Here is a 24,352-nt window from a genome sequence, read left to right on the forward strand (position 1 = left end):
TGGTCTTAATAAATCAAATAAACGATTTTTTCCAGCCTCATCCCTTTACTCAGGGCCGGGAGTAGGCAGAATAGGCAGTTGCCTGGGGCCCCCGATTTTAGGGAGTCCCCGAAAAATGAAAAAGACTTCTAAAATTTTCTTACAGACATAAAATTCTAGAGAGTCAAAGAAAAATATAATCAGGACCGGAAATAATTTTTACTCAAATAAATAAACTCAATTGACCGCATTCAAAAGGCGATGACCGACGAACTAAAAAAGGTTCCTAAAAAGGACATTTCCGACTCTTTTGACAAATTGTATTAGCGTGCAAAGAAGTGTATCGAAGAGAAAGAAAAGTATATTGAATAATAAAAAGAATTATCTCAAAATGTATACTGGTTGTTTTTATTTTGAAAAATTTCGGTTATTTTTGGAACAGAGGGTGTAGAAGCCTTCAACTCTGTTTTGACTGCTATGCGTTCTGTGAGTAAGTCATTGCAAAGTGAAAAAGCAGATTTGAAAAGGTGTGCTTTTTTTGTATGGATCGTTAGAAGAGAGTTTAGTTTCATTCCGTGAAAAGTTCAATGATTTCGAGGAAAAAACAAAACAATTATTACCTGGTGTAGGTTATACAGAAATCGTAAAACGTACTCGTCGTAGAAAAAAAACAACCTGATGACGGAAATGCTCCAGAAGTAGAATTTTCGCCTCGCGATGATTTTAGGACAAAAGGTTTCTTCGAAATCATCGACAATCTTCACAATGAAATCAAACGACGTGCGAAAGTGTATATGGAAGTTTCAAAGAGATTTGCATTTCTCACCAACTTTTCTCTAAGTCATGGAGACCTCCACGAAGCTATAAATAACTTAGTTATTTTTTTATTCTAGAGACTTGGAAGAATTTTTCATTGAAATGAAACAATTCCAAAGTTACGTGAACTTCAGATACACTGATGCACAAAAAACTCCTAGTTATTTGTATAAGATTCTAATGGAAGATCAATTAGCCGATGTATTTCCTAACACAGCAATAGCTCTTCGGAGCTTTTTATCATTAATAATCACAAATTGTTCTGCCGAACGATCCTTTTCGCAATTAAAAAGAATCAAAGCTGCTAAACGAGCTGCAACGCGACAAGAGCGACTCGAGATGTTAGGAGTCAGATTTATTGAACAAAATCGATATTGATGATATAATTGATAAATTTGCCGAAAACAGATGTAGAAAACGACATGTTTAAAATGTAGATAGTAATTTTATTGATATTATAACATTGTGACAATAAAATTTTTATGAAACATATAAGTTCGTGTTTTTTAATCGAAAAAAGAAGGGAACGGACGTGAAAAAAGGGCCCCAAATTGATGGTTGTCTAGGTCCCCATTGAGGGTTAATCCGGTCCAGCCTTTACTCGGTAATACCAAGCACAAAAATATCGCACATATGTCACACTGGGGTCAAAACTAAGATTTCTCTAAGCGGACACAAAAAAATTAAATTTAATTTTTTTTCTAATACCCAAAATCAATGATGATATAGTTGCCGATATCACTTATAAATTTTGGTCCCGATAAAAAACGGTTAAGGTGTGTTGCAAGATGAATAAACTCCATCCTGGTGTAGTGGTGTGCCCCGCCTACACACCGAAGATTACGCCCCGGGCAAAGCAACATCAAAATTTTAGAAACAAGTTTTTTTTCAATTAGAAGAAAGTTTTTCCAGGCGGGGTCGCCCCTCGGCAGTGGTTTGGCAAGCACTCCATGAAAAGCTTCTAAGTGAAAACTCATCTTGCAGATGCCGTTCGTAGTCGACGTAAAAGTAGGTTTGTAGTGAAAATTAAATAGGAGGACGACGAAAATTTTAAGAGAAGCTTGTCCTAAAATCTCTTCGAAGGTTATCTTACCTTGCATTCATTTATTTTAATTATTTGAGTCTCTATAGAGCAATGTAAACTTCGACCACTGTGCGTGACCACTTAACTGTCTTCAATCGCGCCCGAAATGTTTGTGTTAAATATTTTGGACCTCAAGAGAAGTCCAGCATATATAATCTCTTCGGAGGTTATCGCGCCTTAATTTATTTTTTTATTTTTCACTTCGGTAAAATAACTTATTCGGTTTATAAGGACCACCCTAATGCACATACATATATATACCTCAGTGTCGGTTTTAACTCGAAGCGGTTTTGGCCGTCATTTCTGTACTTAGGGGTTTAGGAGCGCTAAATTAATGAATTTGGCTTTTAAATTAAGTTAATAAACTTTACCCAAGAGAGGTTAATAAGCTCTTTGACACTAAAAATCTGCTTTTATTTATTCGTAAATCTTATAGATTTAAAATAGAATTATCTAAAAGAAAAACGAAAACAATACAAAGGACAGTATGTAGTTTGGTTGTTTTTTCTCTGCACGTGTTGTTTGTGTAGTTACGGCCAAAGTGAATTTAACAAAGTTTAATTGACAGTTGGATATGATTCTCTTGTAAGGGACTATTATGTCAAACAAATGTAAACAAATGAATTAACCCTATGGGGTGCATGTAGCGTTTTATCACTTATGCTTTTTTTGCATTTCACCTTACATGAGTGATAATTTGAGAGCTTCAAAAGCCGACCGCACATATTTTAATAAAACCAAACACACAAGTTACAGTTGCCAATCTGATATTATATTAAAAGAGTATTTTAAAAAAAAAAACTAACATCAAGAAAAACCGTCATCAGTGCCAATTGTCGAAAAAACCTAATTTGACAACGGATGACGGAAAATCGTTCAAAGCAAAGCACTTAAAAAATGTACGGCCAAAATCCCCTAGAATATTAAGCGCCAACCAACATTGAAACTTTCTTCAAATCAAATTAAAAGAACTACTAATTGGCTTATGATAATGACTGGCAGTATTTTGCTAAAAAGAGTGTACTGTGGTCGCTTCATATTTCGACTGCTCTGTGGGATATCAACCTATCTCGGTGCCGGATTCGGAAAGGCCCTATCTCAGAAACCTCTTAAAAATCCGATTCCAGTTTTTGTTTGAAGAACACCCTTCCTTAGAATCATTGAAAAAATTCCTATCTCAGAATTTTTGGCAATAATGCCATATCACAGCATAAAATCAATATATTTTGAAGTGGGATAGGGAGATTGTGATGAATTAATTAATTCTGAAATAGGGCGTTCTGCAATCAATGTTGAGATAGAGCGAGTTTGAAACAAATCCTTAGACAGGGCTTAGATGTTTTTCGAACTGTTAGCCAAGATGGGGTGATATTTCACTCCTGGGTCCAATGAAAAGAAATCCCTTTTGATGTCGTGGAAATATTGTTCCCGACAGCTGACGAGTTTGAAAACGACTTTCAATGAATTGCCCTGTAACCATAATTCCATGTGTCAAAAACAGTTGTAGAGCAAAATAAACCACCGTAAAAAAATGTTCACCACAATTCCGTACATATATGTACATTAATGCGGCCCTGACTTACATATACATACATACATACATATGCTTATTCACCTTCACGAACGATGAAGAAGTTAAATTCAACTTAGGGAAAGCTCATTGCGTATATGTATATTGGCCCATATATGGATATGTATGTATGTACACACACACTAATTAAAACATTATGTATGAATTCTTACTAAGCCAAGGATATTTTATAATTCTTTCAACTTTTCAACTTTTTTAAAGAACTAATTAATTTAAATGAAATTTCAACAACTGTAAAACTGTGAAAGTAAAAAAGTTGCCAAAAACTTTGTCATTTCAAAGAACATACCTAGATATGCATATGTATGTGCTTATATAGATGTACGCTTTTTCAACCTCTAATCATTAGAGGTTGAGTCTAATGGATAGGTAAAGTCTTATGACGAATTGCTTCCAGGTGCAGTACTGCATTAAAGTGAGACTTCAAGCACTTCTTGTTAATTATGATATGACTAATGCGTAACACATTTGACCGTTGCATTTCAAGCGACGAACTTGATATAATTAGTTTTCCTGCCGACGCAAGGAGAGGCAGGGCGAGGTAAGAAAGAAAAAGAAAGGAAAGGAAATGTAAGGAAAAAAAGGAAGGAATGAAAAGGAAAGATTAGAAGTAAAAACCGAAGCCCGAACTGAAACCGAGCAGCGTGTTATCAATTTTTTTATCGAAGTGTTAATGAATTTAGACTAGGTAGCCTCCGAAACCGAAATATGATGCAGAAGCTTGAACCATTACAACAACGGATGAAGTCGCCCTGGGAGTGCTCGATAGAAAAGTTTTTCGAAAGATTTACGGTCCTTTACGCATTGGCGACGGCGATTACCAAAGAATATTTAGTGATTAGCTGTACAAGCTTTACGCTGCGCTGGCTAGGCCATGTTATGCGAATGAATGATGATGCTCCGGCCAAGAAAGTGTTTCTATCGGAACCCGCCTATGGAAGCAGAGGTAGAGGGCGGCCCCCACGCCGTTGGAAGGACCAGGTGGAAAACGATTTAGACTCCCTTGTGTGACCAATTGGCGCCGGTTGGCGGAGCAACTGGCGCGCCTTGTTGGACGGCCATAACCGTTTAGACGGTTAAGCGCCAATTAAGTAAGTAAATAAGTAGGTTTGTTATTGGTGTGCTATCGAATTATTGATTTATTATCAGTGTTGTAAACTTGTCATCAATCACAAAGTTCATCGATGAGTTATTGATTTTTATCCACGATTTATCGTTTTGTTTTCGATTTGTTACAGCAAATTTTTCGAAAATATTATCAATATTTTATAGCACCGTTATTGCTTTTTTATTGCAGTAGTACGCATTTTTTATCGGCGTATTATAGATTTGCTGCAAAAAAGTTCTTGATTTATTATCAATTGATTTTCGAAATGTTATCAGAAATATATTGGTTTTTTATCGAGAAACTATTCTTTTTGTTATCGGCGTGTTAGCGCGTTCCAATCGAAAAATATCTATTTGCTATTGAAATTTCATCGACTTTTTATCAAAAAGTTATCGACATTTTATCAAAAATGCATAGATTATTTATCGAAAAGTTGTCGACTTGTTGTCGAAGTGTTGTAAACTTGCCATCCATAACAAATGTTATCGATGAGCTATCGACGATTATTGGTTTGGTTTCTATTAACTATCGAAAGACTGTAGATTATATTTCGGATTTTTTATCAGTATAGTATCAAAGAGTTAGGTATTTGTTATCAATTAATAATCAATTATATATAGACGTGCTATCAAAAAAAAAATCGTTTTACTATCGAATAATTATCTTTTTTGCCATCAGTGTGTTAAGGATCTGTTATTGAATATGTTTGAATTTGTTATCGAAAATGTATTTTATGACAGAAAGTCTTCCGGAAAGTTGTGGATTTTAATCAATAACTTATCGACTTTTTATCGAAAAGTTATCGGAATGTTACCAATTTGTTATTGGCTTGTTTTGTTATATGGCCTGTTATACAACAGATACCGATGAATAAATTAAACAAGCCGCGATCTCCGAAGAGATTTTAGGCCGAGCTTCTCTTTGAATTTGCGTCGTGCTCCTTTAATTTTTTCTACGAATTGGTGTGACAGGACCTACGTGTTTGACGCCGAGTCCGAACAGTATCTGCAAACCAGATGAGTTTTCACTGAGAAGCTTTTCATGACAGAAATACACTCGAAGTGTTTGCCAAATCACTGCCCAGGGGCGATCCGGCTTAGAAAAACTTCTATTCTAATTCAAAAATCTTGTTTATAAATATTAATATCGCTTTGCCCGGCAATTGAATACAGGATCTTCGATGTAGCGGGCGGAGCACGCTACCACCACACCACGATACCGATAAAACTTCAATATAAAATCGATGACAAGGCTGTACCCCGCCGATAAGAAGCTTTCGACGCGGAGATAACAAGCCGGCAACAAACCGATAACGATATTAAGTATGCTGATAATGAAATAATAGCTCGTCGGTATCGAGGCTATTCTAGTATCCTGAAATTATTTGTTTCTGATGCTACCTCTGCTGTGGGTTGACCTCAACCTCTGGGCGAGTTTTAGGTAATTGAAAACAAACAAAAAAATGCTAGACTCCCGGGATTCACATTCCATAGCACAATTTATTATCATTGCATATCCAAACGCTCAATTACTCGAATTTTTTGGCAAACAATGGTTTACACGTTGAACTTCACGATTACCAGGTACTCACGCCTATTTTTTTCCGTCCCAGTCCACCAAACAATGACTCCATAGCAAAGGACAGCCTTCACAACTGCTATAAATAGTCAATAAGAAAGCGAGTTTGTACAACCCTACGTATACACATCAGTAAAGTGTAGTGTGATGATAGACAACTTCTTAGACGTTTTCTATTGAGTTCCATGAAAGTTGTTCTTTAATTATACCACATATGAATTTTCGTCTCTTTATTCATTCAGCTTTTTCTAATCTAAATTTATTTACATACATATATGTACGTAGCTTAGGTATAAACACGTTTTAGCAAAGTGAAATAAGTGTAAGAAGCATTGAGTAACGCTTGAAACAGTTCCATTGTAATCGGATGAATATTACCAATCATTATCTAGAACGATACAAAGATCAAAGAAAGACTACGCATAAACCAAAACTCACCGCTGCCGGCTTGTGAGTACGCAGAATCATCAAAAGAATGTGCTTCTGCACCGGTATGGGAAAGCTGAACCATTCAGTATCATAAGCAGCAGCAGCAATGGCCAGATTCTGTAGGGAGAAATAACGATATTTTTTGATACAAAGAAGATAAAAGGCAGCATTTTTTATCGTTAAAGGAAGAGATTCTTGTCATCAAACAATTTCAAAATTTTTATACTCAGCTGAGCAGAGCTCAGCTCGCATAACGGTACCCCGTAACGGCATAAACTAATCGAGATAGATATAGACTTATAAATATCAAAATGATCTGGGCGAAAAAAGAAATTCATTTAGCCATGTCCGTTCATCCGCCCTTCCGCCTGTAAACGCAATAACTTGAGTAAATTTTGAGGTATCTTAATGAAATTTGGTACGTAGGTTCCTGGGCACTCATCTCAGATCACTATTTAAATTGAACGAAAACGGACTATAACCACGCCCACTTTTTCGATATCGAAAATCTCGAAAAACCGAAAAAGTGCGATAATTCATTACCCAAGGCGGCTAAAGCGACGAAACTTGGTAGGTGGGTTGATCATATGATGCAGAATAGAAAGTTAGTAAAAATTTCGATTGTAGGCGTGGCACTGCCCACTTTTAAAAGAAGGTAATTTAAAAGTTTTGCAAGCTGTAATTTGGCAGTCGTTGAAGATATCATCATGAAATTCGGCAGGAACGTTACTCCTATTACTATACGTACGCTTAATAAAAATTAGCAAAATCGGAGAAGGAACACGCCCACTTTTAAAAAAAAATTTTTTTAAAGTAAAATTTTAACAAAAAATTTAATATCTTTACAGTATATAAGTAAATTATGTCAACATTCAACTCCAGTAATGATGTGGTGCAACAAAATACAAAAATAAAAGAAAATTTCAAAATGGGCGTGCCTTCGCCCTTTTTCATTTAATTTGTCTAGGATACTTTTGATGGCATAAGTCGAACAAAAATTCACCAATCCTTGTGAAATTTTGGACGGGTATCGCCTTTATGACGATAGCTGTTTTCGGTGAAAATGGGCGAAATCGGTTAAAGCCACGCCCAGTTTTTATACACAGTCGACCGTCTGTTCCTCCGCTCGGCCGTTAACACGATAACTTGAGCAAAAATCGATATAACTTTACTAAACCTAGTTCACGTACTTATCTGAAACTCACTTTATCTTGGTATTAAAAATGGGCGAAATTCGACTATGACCACGCCCAATTTTTCGATATCGAAAATTTCTAAAAATAAAAAAAATGCCATAATTATATACCAAATACGAAAAAAGAGATGAAACATGGTGATTGGATTGGTTTTTTGGCGCAAAATATACACTTTAGAAAAAACTTTGTAAAATGGGTGTAACAGCTACCTTTATGGCGATATCTCCAAAAGGCGTCCACCTATAGAACTAAGGCCCACTCCCTTTTAAAATACTCATTAACACCTTTCATTTGATTTCATTTGATTTGGCCTACAATTTGGTCGATATTTCCCAAACGTATGTGATATGAAATTAAAAACCACTTATAAACCATATACAAAACCCTACGTAACCAACGCAGCTAAGGTCTCAGCTGAGTATGTAATGTTCGGTTACACCCGAACTTAGCCTTCCTTACTTGTTATTACTCATCTTTTTATCGATATATATTTAATACCTGCTCTCGGAGCTCATTGGCATGCCAATATATGGCCAAAATTTGTGCCAATATCATTGTTATATAAGCACAAATAATAATCGCCTGAGCCATCGAATCGACCTGAAGTGAAAGAAAATAATGTTTCTAAAAATCTTATTTAGGTTTAATTGATGAAAATTCTTTAACTAAAACTCAACTCACACTTAAAAGCAAAAAAAGTAATGCACATAAAAGTGCGCCAAATGCCAGAAATTCCAAAAGAAATATATAAGTTGTCAAACCATTTAAACGGGTAATATAGCTTGATGATATTTATGGGCGATAAATCCAAAACATTACAAACGTGTATTATACAATGAATTTAAGAAATAGAGAAATTAAATTTACTTACTCAATAATTCGCAATTGATACTGTATGCATTCAGTGATATTTTTTTGTACCGTTAAATCATCACATTTCATGCGACGTAAAGTTTTCAAACGAAATTGCAAAGATTTGCACATGACGATACCAAACATAATGCAGGCAACAATCAAACTTGTATATGGAATGTACATGCAACAGCCCATTGGAGTTGCTACAACCTGATAAATGTACCAAAGTTCATAGAAAGGACTCTTATATTCATCAACGCCTGGTATCATGCTACCAAAAGGTAAAGCTAAGAGAGAAAAAAAAAATACTGGACAAAAATTAAAATTTTAGAATATTGGTATCCAATTTAACTTAATAGCGGAACATACAAAGTGTGAAAATTTTTGATGTGTACACATCTTTGTTAACGGTATGGGAAAATCCTGAATTTAAGCGTAAGATGTAAGAGTAAGAGTAGTCTTTATAAGAGGTATGCTCTATGGGGGATACATGTAGAATGTAAATGCAGACTTAGTATGTAATATTGGTACATATATATACTGCATGGGGTACTAGTATGTGGTATTGATGTGCTGTATGAAGTAATATGGAATGAGAGCGCAAGTGTATCCACTACACTGTAGCGTAATGTGGGAGCAACGTACGTGGTTGAGCTGATATGAGCGAAATCTCACAGCAACTCAAGGCAAATGTGTCACCTACATAAACATTTCTGAGCATATACACAATTTCTGTGCATGTATGTGCTCGAACAGATGTATACACTGCTGTTTTGTTGGAAATAAAGAGCCAGCGAAATAATTCCAAATATGAGCAAATGCGTTATTTTTATTGCTAATATAAAAAGTATTTACAAAAACAAAGCAAAGCGGCTGGGTATTCAGGCTCAAATTGAAATTAGTTTCTTTTTAGGGTTTTTTTGTTTGTAACATTTTTTTACATTATTTGGTTAGTTTTATATGAAGTAATTAAGTGCAAAGAAAGAAATAAAAAATTGAAATAAAATAAAATTAAAATAAATTAAATTAAATTAAAATAAATTAAATTAAACCAAAATAAATTATATTATATTATTATGCAATTATAATTGTGGAAGTGTCGCTCACAAACACACGCCCATATGAGTGCTATACACGTACATCTGTAGTTATAATTATAACAGATAACCAACTAGTAGGTTCTAGAACAGAAGCGCCTAGAAGACGCAACGAGGAAATCAAAGAATATAAAAGGCCTCAACAATAGAGGCGCTACAATCAGTTTTGATTAAGCACGCTATCTGTCGAGCAATGGTAGAGTTATTTATTGTGAAGTACTTTAATAAAGGCCATTTTGCATTATTAAATATTGGAGTTATTTATTCAACAGTTTAGTGATTCGAATTTAGCAGAAGGTTGCAAATAAGAGGATTTGCAGTAAATTCGTTACAATATTATCGATTTGACATCAGAATGTTAGGAATTTCTTATCGGAGCTATCGATAGAATGGATATCAATTTGTTTTAGGAAACTCATAGATTTGCTATCGGAGTGTTATGGAGAAGTTATCGATTTAGTTATCAAAAATGTTATCGATTTCTGATCAGAGATTATCAGTTTTTTGTGGGTATGTTATCGATTTGTTAACGACGACCTATCGACTTGGTAGGATACAGATACGTATACAAATTTATTTAAGATTTTTATACCTATAAAAAAAATAAATCGACGACAAATGTGTAACGAATAAGAAACCAATAAAAAGCCGATGATTTGGAAATAACAAGCCGATTGCAAATCGTTTAGTCGACGAGAGTTATTCGTTATCCATAATAAGTCGATTAGAAAACCAGATGGGTTTTTACAAATAAGAACCCGACGAGGCTCCTCCCAAAAAGACTGGAACTATTTGTTTCTGATAAAGTTACCCCTGTTGTGGTTTAACTTCAACCGCAGGGCAACAAGCTCTAGTTAACTTAAACAAATTTGTTTCCGGGCGTGCAATGTTTACATATCGCGATTCACCAATACACCTTTTTTATATGGAAGAAAATCTAAAGCACTATTCAGAAAAAAAATTGTAAAAAATCAATTTTTATTTTTAAAAACCTATTATTTGTACTTTGTTGGACTAAAATTGATTGGGCTACACGACCGCTTATACAAAAACTTTAGAGAACTCCTACTAATAATTTTTGAGATTGGTTTGCATAGATGCAGTTACAAAATTTATAGAAGATTTGTCTTAGAATATGGAAAATAAAAAACGAATTTAATAAAAGAACTGTTTTAGACAATTTTAGAAAGTTGGACAAAATTCGGCATTCTTAAAAGGTATGGCGTTGCTCTGACAGTCGTAATCTCCCTTAGAATAGATATAATATTTGTTTCTTAAATATAACAAACCTCTATCCACAGCAAATAGTGGGTATATGGAAAATCCAAAACATGTGCAAAGACCGAGAAAAAGATTAGCACGAGCCATATATTTTCCAGTTGAATTAACCTCGATTAAAAGCTGTTGAATGTAAAAGTCCTTTGATTTCTGAAAATTGTAATATTTGTATAGTTATTTAAAAAAAATTGAATTTATATTGCTTATAATAAACGGGAGATTTGGAAATTATATCAGCTGCATTTTCAAACAACTCAACAAATGCTAGAGAATGCATTTCGACAGATTTTTTTTCGGAGACACCCTATTTCAATAAAAATTCAAAGGTTTCCCCTATTCGGCGTGAAAATTTAAACCAAGAACTTTCGAAATCTTTTTTCGTGTTTTTTCTTATTTCCCTTTTGGCTGTTTCATGACATGATTATGAACTAAAAGAAATTTTTTTTACGAATAGCCACTTTCAACACCCAGCACACTTTCAGCTGGCATTACGTTTCTTCGAAAAACTTTTTTGAGGAATCATACTACAAATTCTCACAAAGGCCGTTCGTGAACCTTTTTCCGAGAAGGGCGTTTCCGAAAAGTTGTCGCTGATATTTAACAAAATAAAATTTCGGAAACAGATTGCATAATTATCATACCCCGTTGCTGAAGTTCTTTAAAACAAAGTAAGATTCCACAATATCACTGAAAGCTCTGCCATTCTACTCCTTCTTACTCACTCACCTTTAAAGCATCATACAAACTCTTCATATCACTCAATAATTGTTCATATTTTTCACGATCTTGCAGTAGCAAATAGCCTCGCAAAACTGTATTGAGCCATAGTACTAGGGTATACGAATTCTTAATTACTGCATCGATCCCCTCTGTAGTACGAAACATATAATATAACTGGGTGCTGATGATAAAGGTGCACATTGTTAGGCCAACGTATCTGCGCCAAGTGTGCTCGTAGAGCAAGGAGCCGAAACGTAGAATACGAACACTCATATTGATCAATTCCAAATCATCGAACATAATTGAAAATGTTTAAGGCTAAATGAAGAGCTAATAAGCTAGGAGTACTCTTGAAACTAAATACACTAAGAGAACATCAATTTCTTTTTATATACGAAGCCAAATTCGTCCTTCACGTAAGGGATAATTTAAAAGTTACGCAAATTAGTGAAATTGCATGGCTTCTTACAATTACATGACGCTGCGCTTTTAATTGCGATTGAAATAATAAGTTTCATTACAGGGGGATATGTCCTTAATAGATTTCCAAATCTACATTAGTCAAATTGCTGAGCATAGTTGGGGGTAGCGCACTTAATTTTGATTGCACTACTCTTTCATTAGCATTGCACTATATTACCAAAAATTGGGCTATTTTTTCCAGCCTTTCTTCACTACGACTAAACGAATTTATTGCAGTCATTTTATTTTTTCGCTACTACTTAGCTGAGTATAAAATATCTAGAACTTATCTGTAATCTTATTGGAAGTTATTTATCTATGATCCACTCAAATGAATGAAGAAATATTTTTCTACACTAAGCTGAAGCTGAGAATATTTTCTCTACCAGCTTTTAAATTTTAGTGAAAAATTGTTCAACTTCACTACTTTTATAGCCAAGTGAGGCTGAACATTTATTGTTTTACCACTCAACTGTGAGTGAAAGCTGGTGCATTAATGCGCTTCCCCCAACACTGTTGCTGAGTCACTGCGTTTACTTAGCGTAATTAGCTTTTGCAAAAATAACAGAATACTAATGCTGGACTTACATAGACTGCTTTGTTGCTTTGCTTTGCCTAACAGATGAGTTCAATGTATGACTGCACCCATATCTTGCTGCACAAAGCCTGCGGAATGTAAATCGAGACATTAAGTTAAGATACTGTTAACTTGTGGCCCTGTTAAAAATACAAAGCGAGGTAACGCGACAAGAGGTCTATGTAAATCCGGTCTAAATATATACACACAGTGGGTTCGCCCACAAAATTTTGAATTAAATTTGTGTACATGAGATTCCCTTTATATACATCAAATCAAGAATCTGAAGCTTATTAACCCTTTATGGAAAAAAAAGTTGGCAACTCTGAAAAGAGAAAGACGTAAATTTTGGATGCTCTTGCGAAAATTTTGTTAAATTATTAAATAAATTGTTATATAGAAATTATCTTGCTTAAAAACTGGTGTACTAATTGAAAATAAGCACAGGTACAAAGAAGAAATTGATGTAGTTGGTGAGGAAGGATGGAAGCAAGACGTGACAGGTGCAAATGCACCATTCGGACAGAAGTGGCGAAAATCCGATGTCAAGGCGTGTGTGGGAAATATTTCCATTTAACTAGCAAATGCGCTGGCTTGGACCAATACAGCATAGATAAACTGAGTGAAATTCCGATGCTTAGGTTTATGTGCGATGATTGTTTGCAGTACATAAGTAACGTTGATAACATCCTTAAAGATATGCAAATAGTTGTGAAACAAAATGGCCAAAGGCTAGCTGAATATAGAAATGAGTTCGATATTTCTCTGAAGAAAAATGAAGATGAAATTAAGCAAGTACTGAAGGCGGTAGAAACAGCATTTGCTGAAAGAATTAAGGCAATGAAAAAAGCTCAAGAGACATGTGAGAAAAGTTTTAAAGAAGTAAATAAACTCCGTGATATAGCTGGTGTTCTAAAGCAGAGCCGGCCACACAAATACTAAAACAATGGCATAAGTGTGTGTAATAATTGAGTGACAACTCCCCACAGTGTGCTAAAAGAAAATGTGGACTGTGAAGTTCGAAATTAAAAAGGACTCTGCTTATTTGATTTCAAGCTAATCCTAACAATATTTACTAATATTCATAAAACTAAGAACGCGGAGGTCGGGCTAGCCAGATAAAACTTTTTTATAAAAGAAGGTATGGTGTTTCTTCAATGTAAAATTTACTTAAAAAATCACTTTTTCATTAAGAAAGAACTATAAAACAAAGTAAGTGTAAAGATAGAAATATATATTTTCAAAACATAAAGTTATTCAATTACAAAAATTTACAAAACTAAGTAGAACGTACAAAATGGTACTTATATTGAATTGTCAATATTTATTAATATTTAATTAATTATTATTAATTAATAATATTTAAATTGTCAATCACCCTTATTGTCATTGGCGTCGTCGTCACTGAACGATTGTCGATTTGACGATTATCGACACATGTTTGGTATTGGCTAAGCAAATTTGCTGTCGTCGTCGCCCTCACACGACGCCATTTGTGTCGACGCTGTTTTTACTGACGACAGAAGGAAAATTTGTAAGTAAAACATTTCTTTTTTAATTAACTAAATATTTTTTTTTTTTAAAATGAAAATAACGAGTGCGCAATAATTCGAGGTTCTTGTAGCTGGGCTAGAAAAAATCGAAGTTATTTCTAATTTTTTTTCTATTGAGTCTAAGCTCCTCTTTATTATTTTCGTCACTAGAGCTCATAATAAAACATTTTTGTAAAATCTTGAAAAGAAATATTTAAACAAATCTCAAATCGCGAAAAAAGATACAGAAATAGTAAAAAAAATCGAACAGCTGATCCAGAATTGACAGACATGGTATATTTTCCTTTCGTTTTATCGATAAATTGTCGTCGTCGTCTCTACAAGCTTAGCCAATACCGATTTGGTGTCGAAGTGACGACGACGTCGATACGATGTGACGTCGACTGAAATACGACGACGATGTCGACGACGACAATGACAATAAGGGTGAATATTAATATGAATGTTCAAAGGAACTTAATAATACTAACTAAAACGTATTAAAAGTCACTTTAACCTCGAAGTATATTGTTTTTATTATGTGCCCAAAAAGTAGCATGGACTTTTCCTTTTCACTGTTGATTTTAGTGAGTGACAAGCGAAAGCAAACGATCGTGGTCGCACATCGTTAGTGTCTGTGTGAAAATACGAACTCAAGTTGCAAAATGTGCAACTTTTGGCCAGCTCTGTTCTAAAGCAAAATAGCGAGCAGGTATGTAAGGTAATTGAAAACAACAAAGAAGATAACAAGAAAATGGTTGAAGCAATAACTAAAGAAAATGAGAAAATGTGTGCAGAAATAAAGAAAAATACAAATGGGGATGCCAGACTTTCATATGCAAACGTAGCAAAAAGTGCCAAATCAAAAAAAGAAGAGTTGACAGAGCTAAGAAATGTAGTTCCTCTAATAATTAAGCCTAGTACCAAACAGGAAGTTAAAAAAACTAAAAAAGATCTTAACTAAAAAGTTGATCCCAAAGAGTTGCAAATTTTGAACATAGTGGGTGGACAAGATGGAGTGGTAATCGTAGAAAGTGCAAATAACGTTGAGAGAGAGAAAATAAGAAATGCAATTGAAAATAATATTGGAAATAATTATGAGTTGAGGATCCCTAAAAAAAATTAACCCATCTGTTCTTATAACCGGAATAAGTTACAAATATGAGATTGAGGAGCTTGCTCAAAGAATTAAAAGACAAAATAATTGCTTAAGCCAAACTAACCTACTATTTGCCAATAATGACCAGATCAAAATTGAACGTTCCAGCGAATATAAAATATCTGATCATGAGACAATCTGCTTTCAAATACCTACTTCAAAATATTGCAGAATGAGAAAATATGCTAATGCCGTCTGTTGGGAGAACTACAGCGCGGAGAACCTGATAAATCTGCTGCGGATATGTGATATAAGTTCTATATCTAATATAGTGTTAGAAAATAGGGTTCAGGCTTTGAATGGTATCTTGTCTGAAGCCATACAAACGTTGACATACGAGAAGAGGATCAATATACAATTGCGAAATAAGTGGTACGACCGTGAACTAACATTACTACATAAAAGAAAATTTGAATTATATAAAATTGCGATTAGCACTGGTCATTGGGATGATTATAATGCCATTAAAAAAATATATAAAAAAACTATAATACTTAAAAGGAAGAAATACATGGAAGGTCAAGTGATTAGTAATAAAGGAAATATGAAATCCATGTGGAAATGTTTGAAAGATGCTGTGGAACTTGCAGACAATAAAGAGCATATTAAAAAAATAGTATTTAACGGTGAATGTTTAGAAAATAGCAACGAAATAGCTAATGTTTTGAATTGTTACTTTGTTCAGAGCATAATCCAAATCAATGATAGTATTGAAACAATTGAACTTGTTGATGAAAGTGAAACAACCAACTCGATAGCAACATTTGAGCTCACCAGTATCGAGTTAGAAGATATAATGAACATAACAAAATCATTTAAAAACAAATATGGCGGTAAAAACTTATTGTCAGAGGGTGTTATCAAGGACTCTATGGTGTACATTGCACACTTATATAAGGGCATTATAAACGAATCGTTTGATAGTGGCATTGTTCCCAGCTGCTGGAAGATATCCACAATAATACTAGTGGCAAAAGTAAAAAATACAATGAAACCTGACGAGCTGCGTCCGATTAATACCCTACCTATTGATGAAAAAATTATGGAAAGAGTGGTGAAAAAGCAACTAGTAGCATACCTAGACGATCATAATATAATCATACCAGAGCAATCAGGCTTCAGGAAAGGCCACTCCTGCGAAACAGCATTGAACATGGTAATTGCAGAGTGGAAAGAGGCTGTTGCTGATAAAAAGGTAGTAGTATCTTGCTTCTTAGACTTAAAGAGGGCGTTTGAAACAATCGATCGAAATAAATTGCTGAAGTTAATGGATAAAATTGGGATCAAGGGAAAAGCTTTGGAATGGTTTGGTAGTTACCTGAGTAACAGAAAGCAGAGGACGGTAATTGGAGACGCAGTTTCATTGGTTGTTGATGGTAACATTGGGCTGCCACAAGGCTCAGTACTTGCTCCGATATTGTTTATAATTTACATCAATGATATAAAAACTTTCTTGAGAAATTGTAAAATAAGTCTTTTTGCGGACGATACATTAGTTAGCATTAGTGACAAAAATGTAGATTGCGCGGTCATGAAAATACAAGAAGACTTAAATAATTTATTTAAGTGGCTGTGCAGTATGTTATGTTTGTCGGGTGTTAGCCGTAGCTCAATCTTTATTAAACATAAAATAACATACAATTTACAGGTCATAATTACATAAAAAACAAATAAATATATAAAGTCTTACCGCGTATTTAATTACCGGTTGTGGGATGTTCGGCAAAAGAAAAAGGAATATGTAACGTTATGTCCTTTGACACTTATTTATACATTAGCGATGTCACATACATATTTAAATGAACGGCACAATACAATAGTAGATACTTATACAAATACATTTGACAAGTGAACATTTTCGGAATTTAATCTACAATTAAGGGTTGCCAACATCCCTTTTTCTTTTAGTTAGATGGTAATCTGGAGTCCAAGCTGGAGGTGTCTTGCGTCTCGTTGATCTTCTTAACTCTTGAGAAACAGCAGGTGGTTCAGTAGTCTACTCTCGAGCATCTGTAGGTGTATCATTGCTAACTGCTGTTAATGATTCGTTAACAGGAATTTCTATATTCGGAGACTGTGTCTGTTCCTCGGCTGGATTACTTAGCGTTGACTCTTGCCCTGTGGCAATGTGACTTTCTTGAACTCTTGAATTGGTTGAATCCGAATTCGAAGTTGTTGGCTTAGGTGGAAGCTCAAAATAATCATATAAAATATCAAATTTGTTGTTTGGTGTTTTTACGAATCTTGGTCGAAGCTGGTTTAAATGAGATTAAACCGCTCTAAATATGTCAGAGTTTTCGATTTTAACCTCGTAGTTAACTTTGCCTAGAACCTTTATGATTGTTCCGGGTGCCCAATAAGATTGGTTAAGTTTATATAACTTTGCGTAAACTAGATCTCCAACTTCATAATTTCTTTCTTTAGCTCCATGTCGCTTATTAAACTGTTGTTCCATGTGTTCGTTATGTGACTCATTGGATGGCTTCGAAATTTTAAGCATGTCGAACTCTGTACGTAGTCTTCTCCCAACGAATAATTCAACTGGCGATTTCCCTTGCGGTGCATTGTGATTGGGTGTGGTGCGATATGTTTGCAAAAACGTTTGTAAAATTTGGGTTGGCGTTCCCGCGTCCTTCAATTTCTTTAAAGCTCGCTTAAGTGTGTCCACAAACCATTCCGCTTGACCGTTCGACTGCGGGTGATACGGCGCTGTGAATGTATGAGCGATACCATGACTTTTGCAAAAATCCGCAAACATTTTACTGGAAAATTGTGTACCATTATCGCTGACAATTGGCTCAGGATTTCCAAACTGTGATGTAAAATCTGAAATGCACTCTAAAATCTTTAATGATGTGATCGACTTAATTTGATATATTTGAGGCCATTTCGAGTATGCGTCGATTATTACCAAATAGTAAATTTGATTAACCGGACCTGCAATATCAATATGAATGCGTTGCATCGGATGCTCTGCATTACGCCATGAAGAAAGAGTTGTTGTTGGTAATGTTTTAGCAACAGTTGCACATTTTTCACATGATTGAATATACTGCTTTATATCCTCATCTATACCCGGCCAGTATACATAACTTCGTGCTAGAGCTTTTGTGCGTTCAATTCCTTGATGACCTTTATGCAGTTGCTTTAGGATTCGATTGCGAAAATACTTGGGAATAACTAGACGATCTTTTAGCATGATGCAATGTTCAACCATACTCAGACTATCATGTGTATAGAAACTACGTACATCATTGCTGATTGTGTTCGGCCACTTACCAGTCTTCACGTGTTTTGTAACATTTTGTAAAAATGCGTCTTGCATTGTCGCTTTTTGTACCATCTGAAAAGTAATTGGCAGAAATTCTATGGCATCAATTGTATTTTGCTTAATATCACGTTCAAGCTGGCAACTTGCTATGACTGTTTCTTCATTAGGTTTTGATGTGCTTCTAATAAGACGTGAAAGTACATCAGCTGCACCAAATTCATTGGTAGGTACGTATTCTAAAATAAAATCATATGACATCAACTTTAAGGCCCATCGCTGAAGGCGGTTTGCAGAGTGTGCAGGAATCCCCTTCTTATTACCAAATATGGCAAGTAATGGCTTATGATCTGTATGTAAATAAAATTTTCTTCCATACAGGTACTTATGAAACTTTACCACTGCAAATACCAAAGCCAAGCCTTCTTTTTCAATTTGCGAATAATTCTTCTCACTTTGTGTCAGAGCTCTTCAGTATGCGCGATTGCTTTTTAGCTACCATCTGCGTACAAGTGACAAATATATGCGCCTAGACCCACGTTAGAAGCGTCCGCTGCTACCTTGATTGGCAGTTTGGGATCGTAGTGTGTTAGTAAGAGATCTGATGAAAGAAGTTTTTTAAATTTATCGAAGTTATTCTGGCATTGTGTGGACCAGTTCCACTTTGCATTCGTTTTTAGTTAATTATCCAAAGGGTTCCTAAGAACGCGCATCCCTCGGATAAACTTTCCGTAATAATTTATGGCACCTAAAAACGATCTTAATTCGCTGACATCTTTCGGTGGTGGAAGTTCCAAAATTTTGCTGATTTTATTCTTATCTGGCCTTACGCCTTTCTAATCGATGTGATATCCCAAATACGTACAAGATTGTTGAAAGAATTTACATTTATTGAAATTGACCGTAATGTTGTGGAGTTTAAAACGTTCAAAAAGTTTAATTACTGCGCTTATATATTCTTCTTTAGTTTTAGTAGCTACAACAACATCATCTAAATAGGGAAATACTCCAGAGAGTCCCGAAAGTAATGATTCCATAACAAGCTGAAACGCTCCGGGTGCAGATTTAACTCCTAGTGCTAAACGATTGAATGTATATAACCCGCGATGTGTGTTGATTACGAGAAGTTTTTTTGTTTCCTCGTCTACTTCTATTTGCATATAAGCATTGTTTAAATCGACTATAGAAAAATATGAACAGCCGTTGAAATTAACAAAAATTTCGTCTGGTTGTGGCAATGGAAATGTGTGAGGCTCAAGCTGTGCCTTGAGGCCTGTAGAATAGTCACCACAGATACGAATATTACCTGAAGCTTTTTTGACTACCACGATTGGAGCTGACCATTCGGAGAAATTGACTGGAGTAATAATACCGTCATCTCCTAATCTTTTCAATTCCCTTTCGACTTGGTCCCTTGCTGCATAAGGAATTGGTCTTTTTGGGCGAAACACCGGCACCGCTTGAGGCTTAAGCTGTAAGTGAACTTTGTATGCCATACAGTGACCTATTTCATCTCTGAAAACAGTTGGAAACATCTGACGTAAATTCGGTTCGACTAATCGACTGCTAGTTTGGATGCTTCTTCATGAAGTGTAATCAGTGATGGGAGTGTCCCAAAGATCAAACGGAGAAATTATGTCTGTGCCTAACAAATTTAGGTTAGTAGAAACTGTGATGGTTGCTCGCTTGTTTTTTCCATTCAACACGACATTCGCATCAAATTCGCCCGCAATTGAAAGTGGATTTGCTGAAGCGTCGCGAATTGATTTTCTAACCGAACGTAATTGTGGACTGCCTATGCTGGCCCAGTTTTGTTTGGAAATAATGGTGATATCCGACCCGGTATCGTGTTGCAATTTAACTGTTGTGTTGTTAATTTGTATTGCCACGAAACGTTGATTTTTAGCACCATTACCACACATTGCAAATACGCTTTTGATTGATTTACGCGTTTTCTTACTCTTTTTCTTCGTGCTAGCATTTTTCGTTTTACGTTCTGAAAAGCACGTGCAATACCCTTCTTTATGTCCGACTTTACCGCATTGAGTACATTTGTGGTTACTGAAATTACAATCGCGCACGAAATGCATACCTCCGCATTGCCAACAAGGTCTACTTGGAGTTGACTTGCTAGGTAATTTACTTTGTTTGTGCTGAGCTTGTGAAACTGCTTGAACCTTGGATTGCTGTTCAGCTACGACCGCATCACTTTTCAAATTTCTAATACGCTGAATTTCCGCGACTAAATTATCTAGTGTTAGTGGTCTATCTACAGTTTCAGAGTCGAGCATGCTTAAAAGTCGAGCGCGAAGATCTTCATCACGTGTCGATTGAATACCCTGAACGAACATCAAGCATTTAAAATTATCAGCCGTGCAATTCTGTAGCGAGAAATTTTCACATAACCTATTTACTCGAGCTGCATACGTCACAATGTCTTCATTTTCTTCGCGCACATTTCGCATACATTTTACTCTCGCACTAAATTGTGATTCTTTCTTACCAAACAATTTTTATACTCAGTTGAGCAGAGCTCACAGAGTATATTAAGTTTGATTGGATAACGGTTGGTTGTACATATATAAAGGAATCGAGATAGATATAGACTTCCATATATCAAAATAACAGGGATGCACCTTAACGTTAAGCTAATCGTTTATCAAAAAATTTCCACCGTTTCCGTTGATACACTTCGAAATATTATCGATAAAGAAATTATCAAGATAAATTGTATCTCGTTTTTAACCGAAACGAAAAGCTTTCGTTAACGGTAAAAACGTTAACAAAAACGTGATACTTAAAGTTTGAATTGTGCTGGCAATGCTATAGCCATGGTGAAGCCAGTAAGGTGCTAACAGCGAGCGGACATACACACGAACTCCATGTAATTTGTTTGTGTAATTCGTTGGTGGTAATGTCAAAATACTCTGAGAAATGTTCGTACTGTCAAAATTCATGGGAAAAGTTGCAATCAGCTTGGCTAATGGCTTCACCTTTAATGACTCCGCCATCAATCAGCTTTGCCAGCATAGTTTGAAATTAATAATCAACATAAACGATTTGATTTCGTTTTGATATGGCAGAAAACGAAGCAAAATCACTTCGTTAATTTGACGTTCTTAACGTTAATAAACGAAACGAAATGACTTTGTTTCGTTTATTAACGCTAATTATCGTAACGAAATGATATCGGTTCGTTGGTTAAGCATGCCTGCAAAATAATCAGGATCGAAAAAAAATTTGATTGAGCCATGTCCGTCCGTCCGTTAACGCGATAACTTGAGTAAATTTTGAGGTATCTTGATGAAATTTGGTACGTAGATTTCTGGGCACTCATCTCAGATCGCTATTTAAAATGAACGATATCGGACTATAACCACGCCCACTTTTTCGATATCGAAAATTTCGAAAACAGAAAAAATGCGATAATTCATTGCCAAAGGCGGTTAAAGCGATGAAACTTGGTAGATGGGTTGACGTTGTGACGCAGAATAGAAAATTAGTAAGATTTTGGACAATGGGCGTGGCACCGCCCACTTTAACAAGAAGGTAATTTAAAAGTTTTGCAAGCTGTAATTTGGCAGTCATTGAAGATATCATGATGAAATTTGGCAGCAACGCTACTACTATTACTATATATGTGCTAAATAAAAATTAGCAAAATTGGATGAAGAACGCGCCCACTTTTTAAAAAAATTTTTTTTTAAATTCAAATTTTAACAAAAAATTTAATATCTTCACTGTATATAAGTAAATTAAGTCAAAATTCAACTCCTGTAATGATATGATGCAACAAAATACAAAAATAAAAGAAAATTTCAAAATGGGCGTGGCTCCGCCCATTTTCATTTAGTTTGTCTAGAATACTTTTAATGCCATAAGTGGAACAAAAATTTACCAATCCTTCTCAAATTTGGTAGGGGCATAGACTCTATGACGGTAACTGTTCTCTGTGAAAATGGGAGGGAATCGGTAGAAGCCATGCCCAGTTTTTATACACAGTCCACCGTCTGTCCTTCCTCTCGGCCGTTAACACAATAACTTGAGCAAAAACCGATATATCTTTACTAAACTAAGCCCACCTACTTATCTGAACTCACTTTATCTTTGTATAAAAAATGGCCGAAATCCGACCATAACCACGCCCACTTTATCGATATCGAAAATTACGAAAAATGAAAAAAATGCCATAATTCTATACCAAATACGAAAAAAGGGATGAAACATGGTAACTGGATTGGTTTATTGACGCAAAATATAACTTTGGAAAAAACTTTGTAAAATGGGTGTGACACCTACCTTATTAAGTAGAAGAAAATGAAAAAGTTCTACAAGGCGAAATCAACAGCCCTTGGAATCTTGGCAGGAATACTGTTAGTGGTATTGCATATATAAATAAATTAGCAGTACCCGACAGATGATTTTCTGGATCACCTGGTCCACATTTTGGTCGATATCGCGAGAACGCCTTCACATATACAACTACCACAACTCCCTTTTAAAGTTCTTGTTAATACCTTTAATTTGATACCCATATTGTACAAACAAATTCTAGAGTCACCCATGGCCCTAATGGCGATATTTCGAAAAGGCGGCCACCTATAGACCTAATGCCCACTCCCTCTTAAAATGCTCAGTAACACGTTTCGTTTGATACCCATATCGTACAAACATTCTAGAGTCACCTCTGGCCCACCCTAATGGCGATATCTGGAAAAGGCGTCCACCTATAGACCTAATGCCCACTCCCTCTTAAAATGCTCAGTAACACATTTCGTTTGATACCCATATCGTACAAACATTCTAGAGTCACCCCTGGCCCACCCTAATGGCGATATCTCGAAAAGGCGTCCACCTATAGAACTAATGCCCACTCCCTCTTAAAATACTCAGTAACACCTTTCGTTTGATACCCATATCGTACAAACATTCTAGAGTCACCCTTGGTCCACCTTTATGGCGATATCCCGAAAAGGTGTCCACCTATAGAACTAAGGATTACTCCCTTTTAAAATACTCATTACCACCTTTCATTTGATACCCATATCGTTCAAACACATTCTAGAGTCACCCTGGCCCACCCTAATGGCGATATCTCGAAAAAGCGTCCACCTATAGACCTAATGCCCACTCCCTCTTAAAATGCTCAGTAACACCTTTCAAACATTCTAGAGTCACCCTTGGTCCACCTTTATGGCGATATCTCGAAAAGGCGTCCACATATAGAACTAAGGATTACTCCCTTTTAAAATACTCATTACCACCTTTCATTTGATACCCATATCGTACAAACACATTCTAGAGTCACCCCTGGCCCACCCTAATGGCGATATCTCGAAAAGGCGTCCAGCTATAGACCTAATGCCCACTCCCTCTTAAAATGCTCAGTAACACCTTTCGTTTAATACCCATATCGTACAAACATTCTAGAGTCACCCCTGGCCCACACTAATGGCGATATCTCGAAAAGGCGTCCACCTATAGACCTAATGCCCACTCCCTCTTAAAATGCTCAGTAACACCTTTCGTTTGATACCCATATCGTACAAACACATTCTAGAGTCACCCCTGGCCCACGCTAATGACGATATCTCGAAAAGGCGTCCACCTATAGACCTCATGC

At 35.6% G+C, this 24,352-nt stretch overlaps 1 protein-coding gene across 1 annotated transcript; it reads right to left on the bottom strand.

Annotated features, from left to right (window-relative positions):
- Positions 1–6,442: 6,442 nt before the first annotated feature.
- Positions 6,443–12,031, bottom strand: LOC137246992 (odorant receptor 49b-like). The gene is made up of 7 exons (XM_067778058.1): positions 11,738–12,031; positions 11,023–11,161; positions 8,653–8,923; positions 8,463–8,562; positions 8,280–8,381; positions 6,595–6,702; positions 6,443–6,544 (listed from the first exon to the last, which is right to left on the bottom strand). The coding sequence occupies exons 1-7, from the start codon at positions 12,029–12,031 to the stop codon at positions 6,443–6,445; spliced, it is 1,116 nt and encodes a 371-aa protein (XP_067634159.1).
- Between the last annotated feature and the right edge of the window lie 12,321 nt (positions 12,032–24,352).

Source organism: Eurosta solidaginis, chromosome 3 (genome assembly GCF_040869045.1).
Source record: "Eurosta solidaginis isolate ZX-2024a chromosome 3, ASM4086904v1, whole genome shotgun sequence".
Classification (NCBI taxonomy): Eukaryota; Metazoa; Arthropoda; class Insecta; order Diptera; family Tephritidae; genus Eurosta; species Eurosta solidaginis.

Excerpts from the sequence above, each read along its gene's own strand:
- LOC137246992 (XM_067778058.1), bottom strand. The coding sequence starts at position 12,031 with ATGTTCGATGATTTGGAATTGATCAATATGAGTGTTCGTATTCTACGT. Across the intron at positions 8,563-8,652 it reads TATCAATTGCGAATTATTGA|CTATATTACCCGTTTAAATG; the intron begins GTAAGTAAATTT and ends AATATCATCAAG. Across the intron at positions 6,545-6,594 it reads GTACTCACAAGCCGGCAGCG|ATAATGATTGGTAATATTCA; the intron begins GTGAGTTTTGGT and ends GTATCGTTCTAG.